We start from the raw sequence: 24,814 nt of genomic DNA, 5'->3' as shown, positions 1-24,814 counted from the left end.
GGGGGACTCTTAAAATTCCCCTTTAAGAAGAAGTTCAGTGGAACATTCCACAAAATCAAGGACTGAATAGTTATCATGATGACACTAAATGCATATCTCTCAATAGTAACTCTGAATGTGAACGGGCTTAATGACCCCATCAAAAGGCGCAGGGTTTCAGACTGCATAAAAAAGCAGGACCCATCTATTTGCTGTCTACAAGAGACTCATTTTAGACAGAAGGACACCTACAGCCTGAAAATAAAAGGTTGGAGAACCATTTACCATTCAAATGGTCCTCAAAAGAAAGCAGGGGTAGCCATCCTTATATAAGATAAACTAAAATTTACCCCAAAGACTGTAGTGAGAGATGAAGAGGGACACTATATCATACTTAAAGGATCTATTCAACAAGAGGACTTAACAATCCTCAATATATATGCCCCGAATGTGGGAGCTGCCAAATATATCAATCAATTATTAACCAAAGTGAAGAAATACTTAGATAATAATACACTTATACTTGGTGACTTCAATCTAGCTCTTTCTATACTCGATAGGTCTTCTAAGCACAACATCTGCAAAGAAACGAGAGCTTTAAATGATACACTGGACCAGATGGATTTCACAGATATCTACAGAACTTTACATCCAAACTCAACTGAATACACATTCTTCTCAAGTCTACATGGAACTTTCTCCAGAATAGACCACATACTGGGTCACAAATTGGGTCTGAACCTATGTCAAAAGATTGGGATCGTCCCCTGCATATTCTCAGACCATAATGCCTTGAAATTAGAACTAAATCACAACAAGAAGTTTGGAAGGACCTCAAACACGTGGAGGTTAAGGACCATCCTGCTAAAAGATAAAAGGGTCAACCAGGAAATTAAGGAAGAATTAAAAAGATTCATGGAAACTAATGCAAATGAAGATACAACCATCCAAAATCTTTGGGATGCAGCAAAAGCAGTCCTAAGGGGGAAATACATCGCAATACAAGCATCCATTCAAAAACTGGAAAGAACTCAAATACAAAAGCTAACCTTACACATAAAGGAGCTAGAGAAAAAACAGCAAATAGATCCTACACCCAAGAGAAGAAGGGAGTTAATAAAGATTCGAGCAGAACTCAACGAAATCGAGACCAGAAGAACTGTGGAACAGATCAACAGAACCAGGAGTTGGTTCTTTGAAAGAATTAATAAGATAGATAAACCATTAGCCAGCCTTATTAAAAAGAAGAGAGAGAAGACTCAAATTAATAAAATCATGAATGAGAAAGGAGAGATCACTACCAACACCAAGGAAATACAAACGATTTTAAAAACATATTATGAACAGCTATACGCCAATAAATTAGGCAATCTAGGAGAAATGGACGCATTCCTGGAAAGCCACAAACTACCAAAACTGGAACAGGAAGAAATAGAAAACCTTAACAGGCCAATAACTAGGGAGGAAATTGAAGCAGTCATCAAAAACCAAGACACAAGAGTCCAGGGCCAGATGGCTTCCCAGGGGAATTTTATCAAACGTTTAAAGAAGAAACTATACCTATTCTCCTAAAGCTGTTTGGAAAGATAGAAAGAGATGGAGTACTGCCAAATTCGTTCTATGAGGCCAGCATCACCTTAATTCCAAAACCAGACAAAGACCCCACCAAACAGGAGAATTACAGACCAATATCCCTGATGAACATGGATGCAAAAATTCTCAACAAGATACTGGCCAATAGGATCCAACAATACATTAAGAAAATTATTCACCATGACCAAGTAGGATTTATCCCTGGGACACAAGGCTGGTTCAACACCCATAAAACAATCAATGTGATTCATCAGATCAGCAAGAGAAAAACCAAGAACCATATGATCCCCTCATTAGATGCAGAGAAAGCATTTGACAAAATACAGCATCCATTCCTGATCAAAACTCTTCAGAGTGTAGGGATAGAGGGAACTTTCCTCGACATCTTAAAAGCCATCTATGAAAAGCCCACAGCAAATATCATTCTCAATGGGGAAGCACTGGGAGCCTTTCCCCTAAGATCAGGAACAAGACAGGGATGTCCACTCTCACCACTGCTGTTCAACATAGTATTGGAAGTCCTAGCCTCCGCAATCAGACAACAAAAAGACATTAAAGGCATTCAAATTGGCAAAGAAGAAGTCAAACTCTCCCTCTTCGCCGATGACATGATACTCTACATAGAAAACCCAAAAGTCTCCACCCCAAGATTGCTAGAACTCATATAGCAATTCGGTAGCGTGGCAGGATACAAAGTCAATGCCCAGAAATCAGTGGCATTTCTATACACTAACAATGAGACTGAAGAAAGAGAAATTAAGGAGTCAATCCCATTTACAATTGCACCCAAAAGCATAAGATACCTAGGAATAAACCTGACCAAAGACGTAAAGGATCTATACCCTCAAAACTATAGAACCCTTCTGAAAGAAATTGAGGAAGACACAAAGAGATGGAAAAATATTCCATGCTCATGGATTGGCAGAATTAATATTGTGAAAATGTCAATGTTACCCAGGGCAATATACACGTTTAATGCAATCCCTATCAAAATACCATGGACTTTCTTCAGAGAGTTAGAACAAATTATTTTAAGATGTGTGTGGAATCAGAAAAGACCCCGAATAGCCAGGGGAATTTTAAAAAAGAAAACCATATCTGGGGGCATCACAATGCCAGATTTCAGGTTGTACTACAAAGCTGTGGTCATCAAGACAGTGTGGTACTGGCATAAAAACAGACACATAGATCAGTGGAACAGAATAGAGAATCCAGAAGTGGACCCTGAACTTTATGGTCAACTAATATTCGATGAAGGAGGAAAGACTATCCATTGGAAGAAAGACAGTCTCTTCAATAAATGGTGCTGGGAAAATTGGACATCCACATGCAGAAGAATGAAACTAGACCACTCTCTTGCACCATACACAAAGATAAACTCAAAATGGATGAAAGATCTAAATGTGAGACAAGATTCCATCAAAATCCTAGAGGAGAACACAGGCAACACCCTTTTTGAACTTGGCCACAGTAACTTCTTGCAAGATACATCCACGAAGGCAAAAGAAACAAAAGCAAAAATGAACTATTGGGACTTCATCAAGATAAGAAGCTTTTGCACAGCAAAGGATACAGTCAACAAAACTAAAAGACAACCTACAGAATCGGAGAAGATATTTGCAAATGACGTATCAGATAAAGGGCTAGTTTCCAAGATCTATAAAGAACTTATTAAACTCAACACCAAAGAAACAAACAATCCATTCATGAAATGGGCAAAAGACATGAACAGAAATCTCACAGAGGAAGACATAGACATGGCCAACATGCACATGAGAAAATGCTCTGCATCACTTGCCATCAGGGAAATACAAATCAAAACCACAATGAGATACCACCTCACACCAGCGAGAATGGGGCAAATTAACAAGTCAGGAAACAACAAATGTTGGAGAGGATGCGGAGAAAAGGGAACCGTCTTACACTGTTGGTGGGAATGTGAACTGGTGCAGCCACTCTGGAAAACTGTGTGGAGGTTCCTCAAACAGTTAAAAATAGACCTGCCCTATGACCCAGCAATTGCACTGTTGGGGATTTACCCCAAAGATACAAATGCAATGAAACGCCAGGACACCTGCACCCCGATGTTTCTAGCAGCAATGGCCACGATAGCCAAACTGTGGAAGGAGCCTCGGTGTCCATCGAAAGATGAATGGATAAAGAAGATGTGGTTTATGTATACAATGGAATATTATTCAGCTATTAGAAATGACAAATACCCACCATTTGCTTCAACGTGGATGGAACTGGAGGGTATTATGCTGAGTGAAGTAAGTCAGTCGGAGAAGGACAAACATTATATGTTCTCATTCATTTGGGGAATATAAATAATAGTGAAAGGGAATGTAAGGGAAGGGGGAAGAAATGTGTGGGAAATATCAGAAAGGGAGACAGAACATAAAGACTGCTAACTCTGGGAAACGAACTAGGGGTGGTAGAAGGGGAGAAGGGCGGGGGGTGGGAGTGAATGGGTGACGGGCACTGGGGGTTATTCTGTATGTTAGTAAATTGAACACCAATAAAAATAAATTAAAAAAAATGAAAGATAACCGCAGTGTTTTGATTAATTAATGGGAAAATAGCTATGAGAGAATTTCAGAATGCCATATATGTATAGATGGGGAAATGAATAGGTAGACTTACTTGAAGTGTAGATTATAAAAGCTGTTGGAGTTCAAGAAAGAGAATAAAGAAAATGAAGAAGTCATTTAAAAGCCTATACTGGCTTAAAATTAATGTAAGATACAGATTTATAGGTGAAGTGAGCCTCATGCAAAATATTATAGTAGGAATAAATCCGGGGCTTGACTCATGGAAATGAGTTAGAAAAACAATAAAAGCAACACACTGTATAAAAGTGAACCATTAGGGGTGCCTGGGTGGCTCAGCGGTTGAGTGTCTTCTTTTGGCTCAGGTCATGATCCCAGAACCCTGAGATCAAGCCCCACATCAGGCTCCCTGCTTAGCAGAGTTTGATTCTCTCCATCCTTCTCCCCTACTTGTGCTCTCTTTCTCACTATCTGCCTCTCACTCAAATAAATAACTAAAAATCTTTAAAAGAAGTTCTGAGAAATAATACCTGTTAGTCTAGAGCAAAGCAAAACTCTTTTAGTAATGGTGGTCAAAAAAAGGCATTTAGAGGATAATACTCACAAACACAAAAGATAACTTACTGCACCAGACTCTTAACAAATGATTTATGTAAATGTGAACATCAGACAAAGATAAAATGAGGTCAGCAATGGCTGAGATGCACAAGGGAATAGACTACAAAGAAATGGCAACACATGGGTAAATCTAGATATACCAATGGATAAATGTGTGTGTAACACAATCAGAATATTTATGCTCTGTTGGGAGGTATGGAAATTGATGCCATGACTTTGGAAAACAGTTTGGCCTTTTCTAATAAAATCACCATAGGGTTCTCCATTCTCTGTGACCAAGCAATTGCCCTCCTAGAAACATCAGGAGAAATGTATGAAATAAAACCTCAAACAGAATCAGCTTAAAAAAACCCCACCAATGATAGAATGGCTAAATAATATATGTTATTTGATCACATCATGAAATATACACAGCAGTCAAAATAAGTGAACCGCAACACTTCAATTAGCAAGGATGGGTGAATGCACACTGCTGAGGAAGTAAATCAAGTTGCCAATAGTTATATAAAGAATGAGTCCATTGATACAAGTTCAAATTTAAGTGGTTTATTTATTTAAAAAGGGCTTACCTGGTGTTCCATGTGTATAGTCACTGTTCTAAGGAGTTCACCATGTAAACCCAGTTAATCACATAATGAGCTAATAGGCACCAGAGATAGTTATCTGGCTTATATGCAAATTAAGAAAAATGATAAAAGCAAATTAAAACTCGGGGCACCTGGGTGGCTCAAACATCCAACTTTATTTTTTTTAAGGTTTTATTTACTTATTCATGAAATACAGAGAGAGAGAGGCAGAGACATAGGGGGAGAAGCAGGTTCCCTGTGAGGAGTGGATGCAAGGCTCTATTCCCAGACCCCAGGATCACTCCTGGAGCTGAAGGCAGATGCTCAACTACTGAGCCACCCAGGCGTCCCAAACATCCAATTCTTGATACTGGCTCAGGTCATAATCTCAGGGCTATGAGATCAAGCTCCTTGTCAGGGTCCATGTTCAGGATGGAGTTTGCTTGTCCCTCTGCCATTGTTCCCCCCACCAGCCAACTCACATGCCCTGTTTCTAAAAATAAATAAAATCTTAAAAAAAAAAAAAAAAAAGCAAATGGAAAACACAAGATTCAGTGCACTGCTATCCTGGAGAGATGGGAATGTGGGCGTGGGATCTGCAAGGAAACAGTGGAGGGTTCAAAGCTGCGAGTTTTAATTTCATAGGCTGGATGGTAGATTTATGGCTATTCTTTTTATTACTGTTTAAACCAGGCATATGTTTTCTACCCATTCTTATATCTGAGTAATATGTTTCATAATCAAATATAAAGTGAGAAAAATTTGAGTTGCTCAATAGATCATTAGATCAAAAATTGGCCATTCATATAAAGAAAATTTAATTTAGAATCTTATACAGACAACAGTTAACAGTAAAGTCCAGAGGGAGTAAGAACCTAAATGTGAAGAGTAAAACTAGCAAAATTTTGTGAAATTGTAGAAAAAATATTGATGATAAAACAGGAAACAATTTTTTTCCAGTGAAGCTTTAAAGTACAAACCATAAAGAAAATAACTGATAAATTGAAAGGCATTAAATTAGAAATTTTTATTTTGAAAGACACTGTATAAAATGAAAAGGCATACCATAGACTAGTAGAGTATATTTGCCACCTAGGTGAATGACAGAGGATTAGTGTAGTATATATAGGATATAAACCTATAAATTAATTTTTAAAAACCCAAAGAATTCAATAGAAAAAAAACAAGGGATATTAATAGTTAAAAGCTAGAGTAAGGGGGGCACCTTGGTGGCTTGGTGGTTGAGCATCTGCCTTTGATTCAGGTCATGATCCCAGGGTCCTGAGGTGGAGTCCTGCACCAGGATCCCCCAAGGGAGCCTGGTTCTCCCTCTACCTATGTCTCTGCCTCTTTTGAATAATAAAGTTTTTTTAAAAAAGCTAGAGTAAGGTACCTGAGTGAACCCTAAAATTAAAAAAATGTCTCAATACTTAGGGAAATACATGTTAAAGTATAAAAGAATTTTTATTTCAGACCCGTTATACTGGCAAATCTTTCCTACATTGGATAATACCAAGTGTTAGTTGCAGCCTGAGAATATGTGAAATACACACATTTTTGAATGGAAATGGATAAAACCACTTTTGAAATAACTACTTAAGTTGACTGATCACATACCCTATAACTGGAATTTCATTTCAAGATGTTTTATCTTGGAAATACTCTGGCTTGTGTTCACAAAGAAGTGTTCAAAAAGAAATGTACAATGATTTGTATTGTAGCGTACTTTAACACTTTATAATAAGAAAGGTATATACAATGTTACTGCCCTGCCTGACAAGAGATATAGACTATTCATATAATACATATTTAGCTGATGATTCATTTAGTTGAATACCCTAAAGCAGGGAATACTATTCAGTGCTGGAAAGAAATGTACTGTCAAGCCATGTAAAGACCTGGAATAAACTTAAATGCATATTATTAAGAGGAAAAAGCCAATCTGCAAAGGTAACATATGATTCCCACTATATGACACTCTGTGAAAGGGAATGCTATGGGGACAGTAAAAGGATCCATGTTTGCCAGGGCTTCTGGGGAGGGAAGGGATGGCAAGGCAGAGACAAAAGATTATTTTAATGCATACTCTGTATGACACTGTCATGGTGGAAGCATCATTGTACATTTGTTAAAACCCATAGCAAGTAAAACTCTAAGAGTGCACCCTAATGTCAGCTGTGGAAAAGTAACAATGGGTTGCTGGATTTGTAAGGAGGGCCTCAGTATGCATACCTGTTCCCTTATTTTCTTCTTTTCTTTTTTGAGCTACTTAGTTCAAGGAAGCATAAGATCTACTTCACTTCTTGCTGTAGTTCACAATGATAGGCTTCTATACAAGGAGAACTGGAAGTTTCTAGCACAAGTTATAATTTAGAGAGTCTGTTCCTTTCTGAATTTTATACTTTAAAAGACCCCCTGTCTATAGGTATGGGACATTTTCTTCATGATCAACTCTTACATAAAAAGGTGATATTTTGATCTATCTGCTATATATTTCAGTCTCAGTTCTTAATTATTTCAAAACTTGAGCTAAGAAACAAAGTGCTATTTATTGGACCTTCCTCAAATTCCCAACAGCACCTGAATTCCCAGTCTAGATACTGGATGTTTGCTGTTGCTCAGGTCTCTGCTCTTTCCTCCAAACTCTCTCTGCTTTGGTTTATTAGTTGCCTGGAATTAAAGTGAAAGCTTAGTTTTTCTCCTTCTTGTCAGAACCACCTGCAAATCATTCTTCACACTAATGACAGAGAAGTATTTCTTAAATTGGAAATTGTATACATTGGCATTTCTCCACTGCTTCTTGTATTTATTCCAAACTCCAAAGTTGGTCCCACTTAGCTCTTTATGAAGTGCTAATTGTCTCCCAACAAGTTACACATCTAGTGACTTTATCACACACATTCTTACTGCACCACAAGATGCTCTCTGCAAATTCTCACAGTATTCCACAAACGATGGGCCAGTGTATTTCTCTGCCTTCACACAAATCTTTGCTCATTGCCCCAAAAGACCTTGTACCCCTTTTCATCTTGACAGGAACTCCTCAGCTTTTAAAGCTAAAAACTTGGGGCACCTGGGTGGCTCAGTTGGTCAAGCATCTGACTTTGGCTCAGGTCATGATCTCAGGGTCCTGGAATGGAGCCCTGTGTAGGGCTCTGTGCTCAGCAGGGAGTCTGCTTCTTCCTCTGCCTCTCCTGCTGCCCCTCCCTCTGCCTGTGCACTCTCTCTTTCTCTCTCTCATATAAATAAAATCTTTAAAAAATATATATAGCTAAAAACCTAAAACATTACTTTTCCAGGAAGTCTTCCCTACCTCCCATCTGATATATGCCTTTCATGTGTTCTCCATATACAGTGCAATCTTCATTTGTCCATCTATTCATTCACTCTGTCATCCATCCATCCATCCTTCTACTCGTCTATCTATTAATTCGCTTCGCAGTGGTAGTGTACCAACCATGTACCATGGTCTGTGAATTGTGCTAGAATGAAGGAGTGAAAGGATAGGTGTCATTCTTGCCTCCATGGTGTTATACTTTTTATCATAAATGTATCCCGTGGAACTATAATGAAAGATTTATCTAATTGCTTTATCTATTAGTCAGTAAATTATTTTACTGCATTGATGGCAGACTTGGCTTTCAATCCATTGCACCAACCATGTCTATGACATAGCTTGTTATTAATTAGTGTTGATTGAATAACTTACTGTATAAATTAACTTCTATATATTTCTTCTAAGCTCTGTAACTTCAGAAATTATTACTTAATTATATAAATACTTCCAGGTGAATACCTCTAGTTTTGGTCTCACTTGCAACTGTGAATCTTAAATATGTGAGAGCAGATATAACAAGAATGAGGAGTTGCTGGATTAATTGTAGCAGTGGAAGAGCAAAGTTAGTTTACCTAGTGGACTAGAAGGTTTAACCAGACCTTGCCTCTGGTTCCTAATGCCACCCTCTGGGACTCCCTTGACTCCCACTGCTCCTTGCACTGCCCTTGAGCCTCTCATTTATTCTGATATTACTGAACAGTTTTTCAGTAATTTCTGTCTGCACCTTCATTTATTTATATGCAATTATTTGTTACTAAGACTGAGGACTCCAAATTCCATGAAATTCAGCTTATTACCAAAGAGTACTGAATATTTTTTATAATATACAATGTGAAACATACTTAGAAAAACTTATTGTGTAAAATCTTAAATGGAAAATCTATTGAATCATGCCTGTATGTTATCTCTTTTCAAGGTAACTTGCCAGTGGACCTCCCAACTCCACCAGAAATGTCCGCTCCAGTAGCATTACCTCCACACAACTGTACAGACAATGAATTTGTTTGCAGGTCCGATGGTCACTGTGTTGAAAAAGTCCAGAAGTGTGATTTTAGATATGATTGTCCTGACCAATCAGATGAATCATTCTGTGGTAGGTGAATTTCTATTTTGTATTAAATATAGCCATGAAACAGATAAAACAATACCTGTATAATCTTTAAGTAGCATGGCCTAGTGCCATAGTTAGAAATTTTCAACTTAGCTTACATGAGTTTTTAATATAAAAGCTGTTTGTATAGCAAATTATAGAAGAATCAGCATGCATTCGTCTATGATGCTCAACAAGAGGTAATTTTTTTTAAATTGATGTTTGGATTCAAAACACTTGTTTCATGGATATTACTTGACTCTGGGACTATGATTTACTAGTTCTTTGCTATCCACCCCCTGTTTGCCTCTATTCTATTCCTCACACTCATGAAATAGGAATGGTCAAGGTGAATGTATTTTAATACTCTCAAATTAGATGAATTTGTTTATATTTTGCTAATAGCAAATATTTGCTATTTGCCATTAGCAAAATATAAAATGAATACTATGTTAAATGTGTAGAATTCATAAGACCCAATTTTAATACAGATGGGCCCCTTTTTCTGGAACTTACTGGCATGTGCCAATATATAGCTTCTAAGGCAAATGTTTAATCTAAAAGTGAACTTCTCAGCCAAAGATACAGTCATAGAGGAGAAAAATTGATCTAGGTCTGAATTGGCAAAGTGCAAGATCAGAAGGAGTGAATACTTTTGCCATTTTTCCCCTTCTCTATTTATTGGATAGTATATGAATTTCCTATAGTATAATATTTCTCAAGTGTCTTGATGATATTAAGGGTTCAGACCATGCAGATAATACAGACTGTAATGAAGCTCTATTCCATCTTCTGCCAGCATTGTGAAGAAGTTCTAAAACTTGGAAAGTCAAATAAGGTTCATGTTTATTTTAATTTAGCAAATGAAATGCTTTTTATTTTTTATTTTTTTATTTTTTTATTTTTATTTTTTAAATTTTTATTTATTTATGATAGTCACAGAGAGAGAGAGAGAGAGGCACAGAGACATAGGCAGAGGGAGAAGCAGGCTCCATGCACCGGGAGCCTGATGTGGGATTCGATCCCGGGTCTCCAGGATCGCGCCCTGGGCCAAAGGCAGGCGCCAAACCGCTGCGCCACCCAGGGATCCCTGAAATGCTTTTTAATGTAAGAATACACAGTAAATTAACTAACTTATCTAGACCCCCAAACTCAAAAAAATCAAAGCTAACTCACTCTGTGGATGAGACGAGATAGTAATTAACTCAAGTTGACTAGGGATACATATGTTGCACTGGAGATGGGAGATAATATAACGGAAGGTGTTGTGGTATTCAAACTTCCTCCTGGGAAGACCAAATCCTGTTATGATCATACATAAATTGTGGCATTTCTGAAAGCTTACACAGAATCCTGTTAATTACACCTAATGAGTGTCTTTAGTGAATACTGATTTTCTTCTTAGTTCAACTTTGCAATTTTAGTAACATCATTTATGATGGGGTGAGCTGTTTTGATAAAGTTCTTTAAATGTCCTGAATGAATATCTCCTACTAAATTACTATTCTAAAATCTTGGGATTATTAATTTACTATGAATACACATGAACTGAATTATTACTTCATTCTGAACAAATTATGTGATCTTGCTTCCTCCATCTTTTTGTAAGATGAAATGTTATGTCTGCCTGTTATCTTTGATCTTACATTTTCCAATGCTTTTTATTGTGTAAAGAACACAGCATGAATGCTACTCTCTTAAATTTTTAAGTGCACAATATATTATTGTTGACCAGGTACAACGTTGTACAGCAGATCTTTAGGCTCACTCATCTTGCTTGACTAAAACTTTATGCTCTCTAATTTAAGAAAAATCTGTGATTCATTTCTTTTTTAATGATATGAAGAACAGAATCCTATTGATTTTTAAATCTCCGGTGGGTGGGGATTGGAGGGTATCTGGGTGATGGGCAATAAGAAGGGCATTTGATGTAATGAACCCTGGGTGTTATTGCAACTGATGAACCACTGAACTCTACCTCTGAAACAAAAAAAATTATTTAAATCTCTTCACAAGATAATTATATGATCACTATTAATGTCAGAGATTAAATAACATAACTGAATGTTGTGATTAAAAATCACTTTTTTTGATGGAGTGTTTCCTTCTCAAACTTTACATTAAATCATGAACTCAAGTTTCCAAGTGATGATGGTGGTTTGCCAACACTGCTTATGCCACTTAAAAGTTGGAGTCTTCTGTAGTATACACAAGAACAGTGGAGAATTTAAGACACATGGGCATGTTTAGAGAGAAAGAAAGAATATTTCACACAGAGCCTATGTATTTCAAAAATCATTGGAGTTGGAGTTGGAGTTGCATGTGATACTAGAATACAGTCATTACAAGAATATTGAAAAAAATTCAAGGAAAATATTACTGCTTTGAATTAAAGTAGTTTGGAATTTGGACTGACTGCTTCAAAGACTTAACTGAAGTTTAGATTTTAAATAATACTGTGGCAAAAGAATGGACTTACCAGACCTTGGTAAGTAACATCAATGTTATGTGAAGAGAAACTGGCAATGCTTAGATTGCTATTCTAGGACCTAATTAAAATCTCACCTCCTTATCAGAACAAATGTTTTATTATATGCATTTATGCCCATGTTACAGCTACTGTAGATATTTGAATATAGTGCACATAGATTTCTTTAAAACTCTTCTAGTGATTATATAAATCATTTGTCTAATTATTTTAAGTATGCTTAAAAGATAACTTAGAAAAGAAACCCAACAGTAAAAAAGTGCCTGTTACAGGTAAGTTGCCATTTATTGATACATTTATTGTGATTAGTTCATCTTGTCTTTGTTTTACTCTATTCAAGTTATGAAAGTTTGCAGCTTTGAAAAAGGAAGCCTGTGTAATTGGTACCAAGTCAATTCCAGAAATGCTAATTCAAGATTCAAACACATTCAGATGGGGACTTGGTAATGGAACCAGTATTCATCATGGGGAAGAAAATCACAGGCCATTGGTGGATCATACAACGTAAGTGACCACACATTTTGAACATGTTTTTAGGAACTGTATTAAGCAGCTTCCAAATTCCTGCTACATCACCTTATTTCAAGCCACTACTATTGTAAAGATCAAATTGGAGAGTAGATGGACTACGTGTAGTTTTCATATAAAATTGGAAAAAAGCCATTGAATTTAAAAAGCTATGAATGCTCTTATAAAAGTCATAGAAACTAGAGAAATATATAAGAAAAATAATAATTTGTAATATCACCACAAATGTTGTTTTAAGATTATCTATTCAGGGACACCTGGCTGGCTCATTCAGCAGAGCATGTGACTCTTGATCTCAGGATTATGAGTTCAAGCCCAATGTTGGGAATGGAGCCTACTTAAAAAGTTAAAAAAAATTTTAAAGAAATTGAATAGAATTACCCATTTCTTCCTTCCTCTGCCTGAGTCTTTTGTTTCCTCCTTTTTAAGCTCCTCTTTCTCCTCACTTTTCCCTTTTCTTCTAGTCTTTCATCTTTATTGTCACTTATTTTGGTCTTTTCTTTCCAAGGCTTCGTAACTCATACCTTTCCTTGTTTTGTAGGCCACAGATATATTTAGAGCTTACTTCTCATAAGGTCCCATCCTTTATTCTTTTCTTTTAATGGTTTCATTGAAGTAATCCTAAAGATGGCGAAAGGATCCCCATTTATATTACAGGGAATGTTTTCAAAACCTTTATGCCTTCATACCTCTCCATAGTTAAAGTTTCAAGAGCCCCACTTCTATGGCTTCTGTTTTCGAGGAAAACTAATGGTGTGTCTACTGCTAGTTAATTATTACCTTGGGCAACTTGACCAGGTACTCAAAGAAGCCATAATATCTTCTGGGCTGGCTTTTAACACTGGTTTTCTGATCTCTCTCTTGTTTTGTTTTGTTAAAATGGTTCCAGTTTTACCATCATTGGATTTCAATATTATCAGCCATGTTGTCCAAAGTATATAGAGTGGCAGATATTAATACCATGTGTTTTGATTCCCTTCAACAGTTGGCAGTTAATTTTGGAGATTTTCAATATTCAAATTTTCCTTGGGCCACTTCTGACTCCTAGAAAAGCAAAGGGTAATTTCAGAAAGTATTCCTGGCACATCTAAATAAACCATATTGCATTAATAATCTGTATTTCAATAAAGAAAAAGGCAAACTAGAATTTCCCTTCCATGTGGTAAACGTGTAAATATGTGTTAGCATATTATAAGCAGAGTAATACAATTGGCTTTTAATTGACTTGTCTTTTCCCCCTGCTCCCTCCATAGACTGCATACTCTGAGGAATCACAGGGTCTGTGGCTTCCCTATTTATTACATTATTTCTAAATGGCTGACATATATTAAGTCTTCATAATTATTTGTTGAATTCATTGGTGATTAGGACCCATATATTTATAGATTTATAATTATGGGCTGCAAAGCAAAAAATAAAATAAATATATTTTTAAATATGACTATTTAATAGGTAATATTTAAAAATTGGTTCATAGCTAAGTACCATAAATTTGTAATTGTTTTTATCTCCTAGAAGGGGTCTTTGTTTGATGCAGCTTATTTATTTTTACTACAGGAAGCCAAAGAGCGCAAAGTTTTGAGTCCTTGGCCCTTAAATCAATTTTTTTGACTAAATGCCCATCTGTTGGTTAAATGAGGTTTGTTATTAAGATTTATCTTGGGGATGATTTTATATATCATTCCCTCAGGCAAAATTAAGTTCTCCACACTTCATTGCTGTTATGGAATGATGTCTAGGGGAATGTGTATGCCTGTTCTAGATTAGTGGTTTCTAACTGTGTTCATAGAAGCCTTAGGGAAGTTTCTCAAAATGGTGATCAGGGCCACTGTCAATTTATACATACACACACATATACACACACACACTATATATATACATATATATGTATGTATACATACATACATATATATATTTAAATGCAGTTCTGAAACACTTAGATCAAAATCTCAAAGAGTACATCTGGAAATCTGTATTTTAGTGTAATTCCTAGATGGTTCTAGAACCTCATCCCTAGAGGGTACCATGTCAGGAAATGGTGAAGGTATTGCTAAAAGAAGATGGCTTTCTCATGTCCTTATTCTAATTTCGATCAGAGCAGATTCATTTTTCTCTTAATATAGTAACTAATTAAAATATAGTACAAAATGTTTCAGGACAAACAAAAAATTTGTTCTAAGGTAATTGCATTTAAAAATAAAATTTGTGTCTTGAAAAATAACGTAACTGAAAAATAGTGTGTGAGAAATATCTTTACCTTTGGGGGCACTGGGTGGTTCAGTCAGTTGATCATTCAACTCTGTTTCCACTCAGGTCATGATCTTGGGGTCATGGGATTGGGCTCCATTCTCAGCCGAGTCTGTTTCAGATTCTCTCTCCCTCTTCCTCTTGCATGTGCGTGCGCGTGCACATGCACACACACATTCTCTCTCTCTCTCAAATAAAAAAATAAATAAAATCTTTAAAAAAAAATCTTTCTCCTCAGTTAATCTAGAAGAAATGTAATTTCAAGGCACTCTCTACATTCCTCCATTCATTGTATAATACCCAACATTTTTTTTCCCTCAGACCTTTTTGCCTATCTGAAAAAGACAGATACTTCAAAATACATTGGATTTTAGAATTTGCTTACAGATTGTTGAGAAACTATTTGAATATGAACTATCTCATTAAAAATGCAGATTACATAGAACACAGTTTCTTAAGTGTGTCATTTGTAAAGTAGAAGTACTTTTTCTTAGATTTTTCCTTTTATTTCATAACACTTGTCTTTCAGGTAGAAATGAGTTATAGTCTCCACTGTTGCAAATGCACCTACATTCCTCTCTATGTTATGCGTTTGTGCAGGTTTAACATCATTATAAACTAAAAGGCACATAAATAATGCAAACTGTCCCTGTGACATAACCGTGCACATCATAATCTAAGTGCTAGATGTAAATGTGGATAAAAGCTTCAGTAAAACTGAAAATGTTTTAATGTTTTCTGCTCTGCAACAATAACAATTTCTAAAGCTTTAATCTCTTAGACATTAAATACTAAAATTATTGCTTTCTCCAAGGCTTCTTTGGTAAGAAGATAAGCTAGTATTTTATAGGCCAATTTAGATGCTTTAACACTCTCTCAACATAATTTCTAAAAGATCCAGTTTTATAAATCTAGAATAATAGTTAAATATCAGGCCTTAGTAACACTTTTGCTGAAATAAAAATAAAAGTGCAAACAGTCAAAATCTAAATTAACTGTAATAATTTTCTCTTAACTGTTGTAACACTTGTGGGAAGCGGCATTTCTGGCTGCATTGCCACAGGACTGAGTATAAAGCATAGTTGTACCTCTAAAGCCCAAGGAAAATTGCTACTGTTTACATTATCCTTGAGGTAAGTATCTATTCCTTATATTTGCATACGTTAATTTGTGTTAATTAAGTGAATTAAATCACTTTAATTTTATTCCAGTGTATTTTAACTTGATAAGTAATTTGTTAACCACAGTGGCTTAAAAACACGGAATTTAAGAAAAATCTTTGCCGAAAGTAGTACTTGTGCATCATACATAAAATAACAGATATACAATGGTTAGGTAGTATATTTGCTATACAAGGTAAAATTTTAAGAATAAATTCATCATACTGTGTATGATTTTTATGTGTTAGCCGAGATCACTTTTTAATAATAAAATAATTTTATGTCATGGGTATAACTGCATTCAGAAATTAATTAAAACTTCATTTTCATTTTATAATTTTTAAATATGCTTTTCCTTTAATTATATTAAAATGAAAAAAAAAGTAGTTTTAATCTATTTCCTGCACAGATGTGTTAGACATCTAGAGGAGACATCAAAGAGCTTTCTGGCCTGAAAGATTGCAGAGATAGCCTTGGCTAGGCACATAATTTGTTAGGTTAGGCATGTGTTTTTGGAGCATCTACTCTGTGAGAAGAGAAAACTTAATCACACATGGAACCAGCATATGCAGAATTGATGTGTAATGCCTCGGGGAAGTGTTATTTGCTGAAAGAGAGGTCCATTGGGAGGTTCAGGTAACTTACCAAGTCTTCAGGTCTATCTTGGTTGTGTATGTGTCTTTAATAATACTTGAAAGGAGTCTTTACTTTTGGATGTTACTGGATAATACAAATGAACTAAGATAATACTATGGATAAAGACCACATACTGACTCTTTTTAAGAACTTAACTATTTTTATTTCTAAAAAAATCTTTCCTTTTACCATAAAAGATGAAATTCATTTTTATTGTAGGAAAATGTTTAAATATAGGTAGAAAAGGTAAACCACATCAGTGCTGATTACACCCTCATGATAAAAACATTGTGTGTGTCTTTACAATCTACCACATTGCTTTCAATTAATACAATAAATAAAAGCAACATTGTTTTCAATTAATTTGCTTTAATTTTATATATAATTTTTAAATACCTATTCACCAATATTTTGTTTGGGCCAATAGTATTCCATCAAATGGATGTACCACCTTTCACTAATTCAGTTCCTCACTATTGATTTAGGAGTTGCTTTTGATTGTACACAAATTTAAACAGTCTTTACTGAACAATATACAGGTTTGCACACATTGCAAATTATATCCTAAGAGTAAAAGAAAATACAGAGTAGAATTTTTAATTGATATTCATTTTTAAACCATTTGATTTATAATTTTAAATTACTCTTCAATAATGTACCCTTTTTTCACAAGCAATACATGACTGTGTCTGTTTTTCTGTATGCTTGCCAAACACTGTCTAATTATTTTTTTCATAGTTTCAGTCTGAAAATATGGTTAAAGTAGGTGGTAATTGTATATTTTCTCCAATTCTTTAATGCTAAGCAGGTTGATCAAGTTTGTGTGCCTGTGTGCCTTGTGTAGTTATGTTTCTGTGTGTATCTATATTTCCTATTTGTGCTTTTTGCTTGGTTTTCAGTGTGTAATGGTTATTCCTCTTACTGACTTAATCTTTTAAAGCATCGAAGTATTTTTTTTTATTTGTTGTGAAAGTTGCAAAGATTTTCCCCAAGTTTTATTGACCTTTTATTAGTTTTTCATGTTTTCACCCTTCCTAGTTTTTAGGTTGTGCATAGTTATGTCTGCCAGGGTGTCCTTTATAGTTTTATCTTTTTGTTATTTTTTCCAGAATGATATTTTTCATTAGGTTTATTGAGACATGAATGACATATAACGAGTAAATTTAAGGTGTACAATGTGATTACATTGTGAAATGATTACTACAGGAAGGTTGATTAACACATTCATCATGTCACAACTACCTTTATTTAGAGTATGTGGTGAGAACATTTAAGATCTACTCTCTTAGGAGCTTTCATGTATACAATACATTACTGTTAACTGTAGTCACCATCCTGTGTATTATACCCCTAGTAGTTATTTATCTTGTAACCATTTCCTCCATCTCTCCATCCCTTTCTCCCAGGTGACACCTTTTTATTGTCTATTTTTATGAGTTTGATTTTTATAAATTCCACATGTAAGTGAGATCATACAACATTTATCTTTCTCTGTCTGACTTATTTCTCTTAGCATAATGATTTCAAGATCCATCCACGTGGTTCCAAATGGCAGGATTTCTTTCTTTTTCTTTTTAAGATTTTATTTATTTATTTGATAGACCACAGTGGGGGGGGGCACAGAGGGAAAGGGAGAAGCAAGCTTCCCACTGAGCAAGGAGCCTGATGTGGGGCTTGATCCCAGTACCCTAGGATTGTGACCTGAGCCAAAAGCAGATAGATGCTTAACCAACTGAGCCACCCAGGCACCCCAAGATTTTTTCTTTTTTAGTATTCCTGTGTGCCCACACCTGTATTTGTATATATGTCTGTATTATGCACCATACTTTCTTAGTCCATTCATCTGTCAGTGGAAACTTAGGATTCTTTACATGTCTTGGCTATTGTGAACAATGCTGCAGTGAACATAGGGATGCAGGTATCTCTTAAAGATACTAATTTCATTTCCTTTAGGTATATATACCCAGAAGTGGGATTGGTAGATCATATAGAGTATTTAATTTTTTGAGAATCTGTATTTAATATTTTGAGAATCCTTCATACTGTTTTCATAGTTACTGCACCAATTTGCATTCCCACTGGCAGCACAGAAAGATTTCCTTTTCTCCACTTCCTTTCCAGCATATGTTGTCTTCTTGATGATAGTCATTCTCACAAGTGTGAAGTGATATCTTTCTGTGTTTTTGATTTGTATTTCTTGGTAATTACTGACATTAAGCACAACTTCATATACCTCTTGGACATGTGGATATCTTCTTTGGAAAAATATCAGTTCAGGTCCTTTGCCCCTTTTTTAATTGAATTATTTGGGGTTTTCTTTGCTTTTTTTAAGTATCGAGTGTAGAAGTTCCTTAAATATTTTGGAAATTAATGCCTTATCAGACATATGGTCTACAAATATTTTCTCCTATTCTTTGTGTTACCTTTATTATTCTGTTATTAATTATTTTGTTAATAATTCATTTTGCTGTAAATATAATTTTTTTAGTTTGATGTAGAGCCACTTGTTTATTTTTGCTTTTGTTGCTTGTGCTTTTGGTGTTCTATCCAAAATACCATTACCAAGACCAACATCAAGGAGTTTTTAACCCTATATTTTCTTCCAGAAGTTTTAATTATATTACATATGGGCTTTATTTTTGTCATGTTGCATTTTATGAAATGCTTTTATTATGCTTTTGCTATGAGGATTCTGTGTTTTTTATCCATCGATATATTAATGTGTGTATCATATTTATTGACTTGTGTTAGTTGAGCCTTCTTTGCATCCTAGGGAAAAATCTCATCTTCATGGCATATCATCCTTTTAATGTGCTGTTAACTTTATTAACTAGTATTTTGTTGTGAATTTTTGCATTTATGTTCATCAGGCTATTGGCCTTTTAGTTTCTATATGGCTTTTGTATCTGGATAGTGGAGGTCTTATAAAGTGAATTTGGGAGTATTCCCTCTTCTTCAAATTTTTGGAAGGGTTTCAGAAGGATTGGCTTTGATTCTTTAAATTCACCAGTGTTTGGTAGAATCTATGAGTAAAACCATCTTGTCCTGGACTTTTCTGTGTTAGGAGGTTTTTGATTACTGATTCAATGGCTTTACTCATAATTATTCTGCTCAGATATTGTTTTTTTCTTGCTTCAGTCTTGTTAGGTTGTATGTTTCTAGAAATGTATCAATTTCTTCTAGATTATCCAATTCATTGGTATATAATTGCTTATAGTAGTCTCTTCTGATATATATATATGATTAAAATATATATATATATATTTAAAAGATTTTATTTATTCATTCATGAGAGCCAGAGAGAGAGGGAGAGGCAGAGACATAGGCAGAGGGAGAAGCAGGCTCCAAGCAGGGAACCTGATGTGGGACTCGATCCTGGGTCTCTAGGATCAGGCCCTGGGCCAAAGGCAGGTGCTAAACTGCTGAGCCACCCAGGCTGCCCTCTTCTGATATTTTGGAATGATGTTTCAATTGTAATATCCCTCTTTTATTGATAATTTTATTCATTTGAGTATTTTCTCTTTTTCTTGGTTAGCCTAGTGAAAGGCTTGTCAATTTTGTTTAGTTTTTTAAAAAACTAATTCTTTTTAAAGTTTTTTTAGTTTTGTGAGTCTTTTATTTTATTCTTCTGTGCTTCATTTTTTCTATTCTAATCCTAATTATTTCTTCTTCTGTTACCATTGACCTTAGTTCAAGCTCCTTGAGGTGTAAAGTTTGATTGCTTATGTGAGATATTTCTTTTTTAATGTAGGTGTTTATAATTGTAAACTTTCCTCTTAGAACAGCTTTTAATGCATTCCATAAATTTTGGCATGTTATATTTCCATTTTAATTTATATCAAGATTTTTAAATTTCTCCTTTGATCCATAGTTTGTTCAGTAGTGTGTTTTGATTTCTATGTTTGTGAATTTCCCAACTTTCCTCTTCTTATTGGTAGCTATATAGTGGTCAGAAAAGACATGTGATATAATTTTAATTTTCTTGAATTTGTTAAGACTTTTTTGTGGCTAAACATATGATCTATCCTGGAACATGTTCTGTCTGCGCTTGAGAAGAATGTATATGCTGCTGCTGTTGGGTGGAATGTTCTATATATGTCTGCTACATCTATTTGATCTATAGTGTGTTTTCATATATCACTATCTAGTGTTAAATAATATATGATCATATAGTCATATGTTATATGCAATCATGTGTATATACAGTCAGATAACACGTAGTGCTCTTTCCTTATTGATTTTCTGTCTGAGTAATGCATCAATTATTGAGTATGGAATATTAAAACCCTTATTGTATTGTTGTTTATTTCTCCATGCAGCTCTGTTATTATTTGCTTTATATATTTGGATGTTCTGATGTTGGATACATAAATATTTGCAATTATTATGGCTTCTTTATGAACTAATCCTTTTATCATTATACAGTGACATTCTTTGTCTCTTGTGACTATTTGAAACTTAGTCTATTTCTGATAGAAGTATAGCCATCCCTCCTCTTTTTTGGTTACCATTTGTATGGAATGCTTTCTATCCCTTCACTTTCAATCTATGTGTGTTTTTAAAACTATAGTGAATCTCTTGTAGACAGCATATTGTTGGATCTAGTTTCCTGTTTTTTTAAACCATCCCAGCCTCTCTAGGTTTTGGATTGGAGAATTCATCCACCTATGTTAAAGTAATTATTGATAGGTAGGGCCTTACTATGGTCATTTTGTTAATTGTATTCTTTTCTTTTTTAACTTTTGTTAATTGTTTTTTTCTGACTGTTTTGTAATTCCTATATTCTCTTCTTTGTTCCTTGCTGTCTTATTTTTCTGATTTGATGACCCTTTGTGGTGGTGTGCTTTGATTCTTCTATCTCAATATTTTGCTCATTTACTACAGGCTTTTTCTTTGTTAGTGCCATGAGGCTTATGTACCCTATCTTATAGTTTCAGCATTCTCTTTTAAACCAATAATTGTTCACTGTGGGGCTTGGATGGGTCAGATGGAAGTAACTGAGGGCAGGAGGGGCTTACTGTTAGGGTCTCTAATTTGATGAGGCTTCTGTCTCTTCTCTGAGATAGGAGTACTCCTGGCTGAGCTCTTTGGTTAGGTGAGCCTGCTGACTCAGCTTGGCATTCAGATTGGGCTGCTTGATGGCTGGCTCCCTGGTTGAGTGGCTATGGATTGGCTTCATGGTCAGGTGGAGCCACTAGCTGGACCAGCAATCACCTCTGGTTGGCTGGAGTCACAGGCAGAGTGGTGCTACTAGTTTGACTTTGCATATGAGTGGGGGTGCATGCTGGGTCTGCAATTGGCCCTGGTTGGGTGAGAATGCAGGCTGTGCCCCCAATCCAGATGTGCCTCTGGCATGACTCGGCATTCAGGTAAAGTCTCTTTGGGATTAGGGGGAACCTCAGGCTGTGCTCAGCAATCAGGCAGGGCTGTGGGCTGAGTTCTAGTGCTGGACAGGGCCATTGGCTATGCTTTGTGTCCTGTATGTTGAGCTCCAAGGATGTCCATGGTCACTATTGAGATGTCCTGAATAAGAAGGGCTGTAGTCTCTGCTCAACAATTGAACAGAGCTACTGGGTTGGCTTCTTGTCTAGGTGAGGTCATAGCCTGGGCTGTGTGACCTCCCATAGATCATTGATTAGGCTCCTAGGTGAGGCAGTGTACCACACTGGGTGGGGTTGCTGACTTCCTTCCCTGTGTGAGCAGGCTGTAAGATGACTCTGTCTATAGAGACCTTTGTTTTCTTGTTTGTTTGTTTGTTTTAAAAATTTTATTTATTTATTCATTAAAGACACACAGAGAGAGGCAGAGACACAGGCAGAGGGAGAAGCAGGCTCCATGCAGGGAGCCCGATGCGGTACTCCATCCCAGGACTCCAGGATCACGCCCTGGGCCAAAGGCAGGTGCTAAACCACTGAGCCACCCAGGAATTCCTTATAGAGACCTTTAGATGGACACCCAGAACCAAACCCAGCCAGTTGGGTTGGGGTGTCATCACTTTTTTTTCTTCACTTCTCATTTTTTTGTATATTTTTTATTAGAGTTTGATTTGCCAACATATAGTATAATACCCAGTGCTCTTCCCATCAAATGCCATCCTCAGTGCCCATCACCTAGTCACCACATCTCCACACCCACCTCCCCTTCCACTACCCCTTGTTTCCCAGAATTAGGAGTCTCTCATGTTCTGTCTCCCTCTCTGATATTTCCCACTCATTTTCTCTCCTTTCTGCTTTAATTCTTTTCACTATTTTTTATATTCCCCGTATGAATGAAACCATATAATTTTTGTCCTTCTCCGATTGACCTACATCACTCAGCATAACACCCTCCAGTTCCATCCACATTGAACAAATGGAGGGTATTTGTCGTTTAAATGGCTGAGTAATATTCCATTGTGTATATAGATCACATCTTCTTTATCCATTAATCTTTCAGTGGGCACTGAAGCTCTTTCTACAGTTTGGCTACTGTGGACATTGCTGCTATAAACATTAGGGTGCAGGTGTCTCGGTCTTTCACTGCATCTGTATCTTTGGGGTAAATCCCCAAGCAGTGCAATTGCTGGGTCATAGGGCAGCTCTATTTTTAACTCTTTGAGGAACCTCCACACAGTTTTCCAGAGGGGCTGCACCAGTTCACGTTCCCACCAACAGTGTAAGAGGGTTCCCCTGTCTCCACATCCTCTCCAACATTGGTTGTTTCCTGTCTTGTTAATTTTCACCATTCTCACTGGTGGGAGGTGGTATCTCATTGTGGTTTTGATTTGTATTTCCATGATTGCCAGTGATGCAAAGCATTTTTTCATGTGCTTGTCTATGTCTTCCTCTGTGAGATTTCTGTTCATGTCTTTTGCCCATTTCATGATTGGATTGTTTGTTTCTTTGCTGTTGAGTTTAATAAGTTCTTTATAGATCTTGGATACTAGCCCTTTATCTGATATGTCATTTGCAAATATCTTCTATCATTCCGTAGGTTGTCTTTTAATTTTGTTGACTGTTTCTTTTGCTGCACAGAAGCTTTTTATCTTGATGAAGGCCCAATAATTCATTTTTGCTTTTGTTTCCCTTGCCTTCACAGATGTATCTTGCAAGAAGTTGCTGTGGCCAAGTTCAAAAAGGGTGTTGCCTGTGTTCTCCTCTAGGATTTTGATGGATTCTTGTCTCACATTTAGCTCTTTCATCCCTTTTGAGTTTATCTTTGTGTATGGTGTAAGAGAGTGGTCTAGTTTCATTCTTCTGCACATGGCTATCCAATTTTCCCAGCACCATTTATTGAAGAGACTGTCCTTTTTCCAGTAGATAGTCTTTCCTGCCTTGTCAAATATTATTTGACCATAGAGTTGAGGGCCCATTTCTGGGTTCTGTATTCTGTTCCACTGTTTATGTGTCTGTTTTTGTGCCAGTACCACACTGTCTTGATCATCAGAGTTTTGTAGTACAACCTGAAATCCAACATTGTGATGCCCCCGGCTCTGGTTTTCTTTTTCAAAATTCCCCTGGCTATTCAGGGTCTTTTTTTGATTCCACACAAATCTGAAGATGATTTGTTCCAACTCTCTGAAGAAAGTCTATGGTATTTTGATAGAGATTGCATTAAATGTGTAAATAGCCCTGGGTAGCAGAGAAATTTTCACAGTATTAATTCTTCCAATCCATGAGGATGGAATATTTTCCATCTCTTTGTGTCTTTCTCAATTTCTTTCAGAAGCATTCTGTAGGTTTTTGGATATAGATCCTTTATCTCTTTGATTAGGTTTATTCCTAGGTATCTAATGCTTTGGGGTGCAATAAACCTAAATGGGATTTTGGGATTGATTAATTTCTCTTTCTTCAGTCTCATTATTACTGTATAGAAATGCCACTGATTTCTGAGCATTGATCTTGTATCCTGCCACATTGCCGAAATGCTGTATGAGTTCTAGCAATCTTGGGATAGAGTCTTTTGGGTTTTATAGGTACCTTACCATGTCATCTGTGAAGAGGGAGAGTTTGACTACTTCTTTGCCGTTTCAATGCCTTTTATT

General features: G+C 36.1%; 1 protein-coding gene across 1 annotated transcript in view; it reads left to right on the top strand.

Moving 5' to 3' along the window:
• MALRD1 (MAM and LDL receptor class A domain containing 1) overlaps positions 1-24,814 on the top strand; it is a 759,283-nt gene that overhangs the window by 238,031 nt on the left and 496,438 nt on the right. The window contains 3 exon segments of the mRNA XM_077896425.1: positions 9,559-9,735; positions 12,561-12,610; positions 12,612-12,724. Of these exon segments, the coding sequence (XP_077752551.1) occupies positions 9,559-9,735; positions 12,561-12,610; positions 12,612-12,724 (340 nt within the window).

This window comes from Canis aureus, chromosome 5 (genome assembly GCF_053574225.1).
Source record: "Canis aureus isolate CA01 chromosome 5, VMU_Caureus_v.1.0, whole genome shotgun sequence".
Lineage (NCBI taxonomy): Eukaryota > Metazoa > Chordata > Mammalia > Carnivora > Canidae > Canis > Canis aureus.
This window is presented reverse-complemented; position numbering and strand designations above follow the sequence as displayed.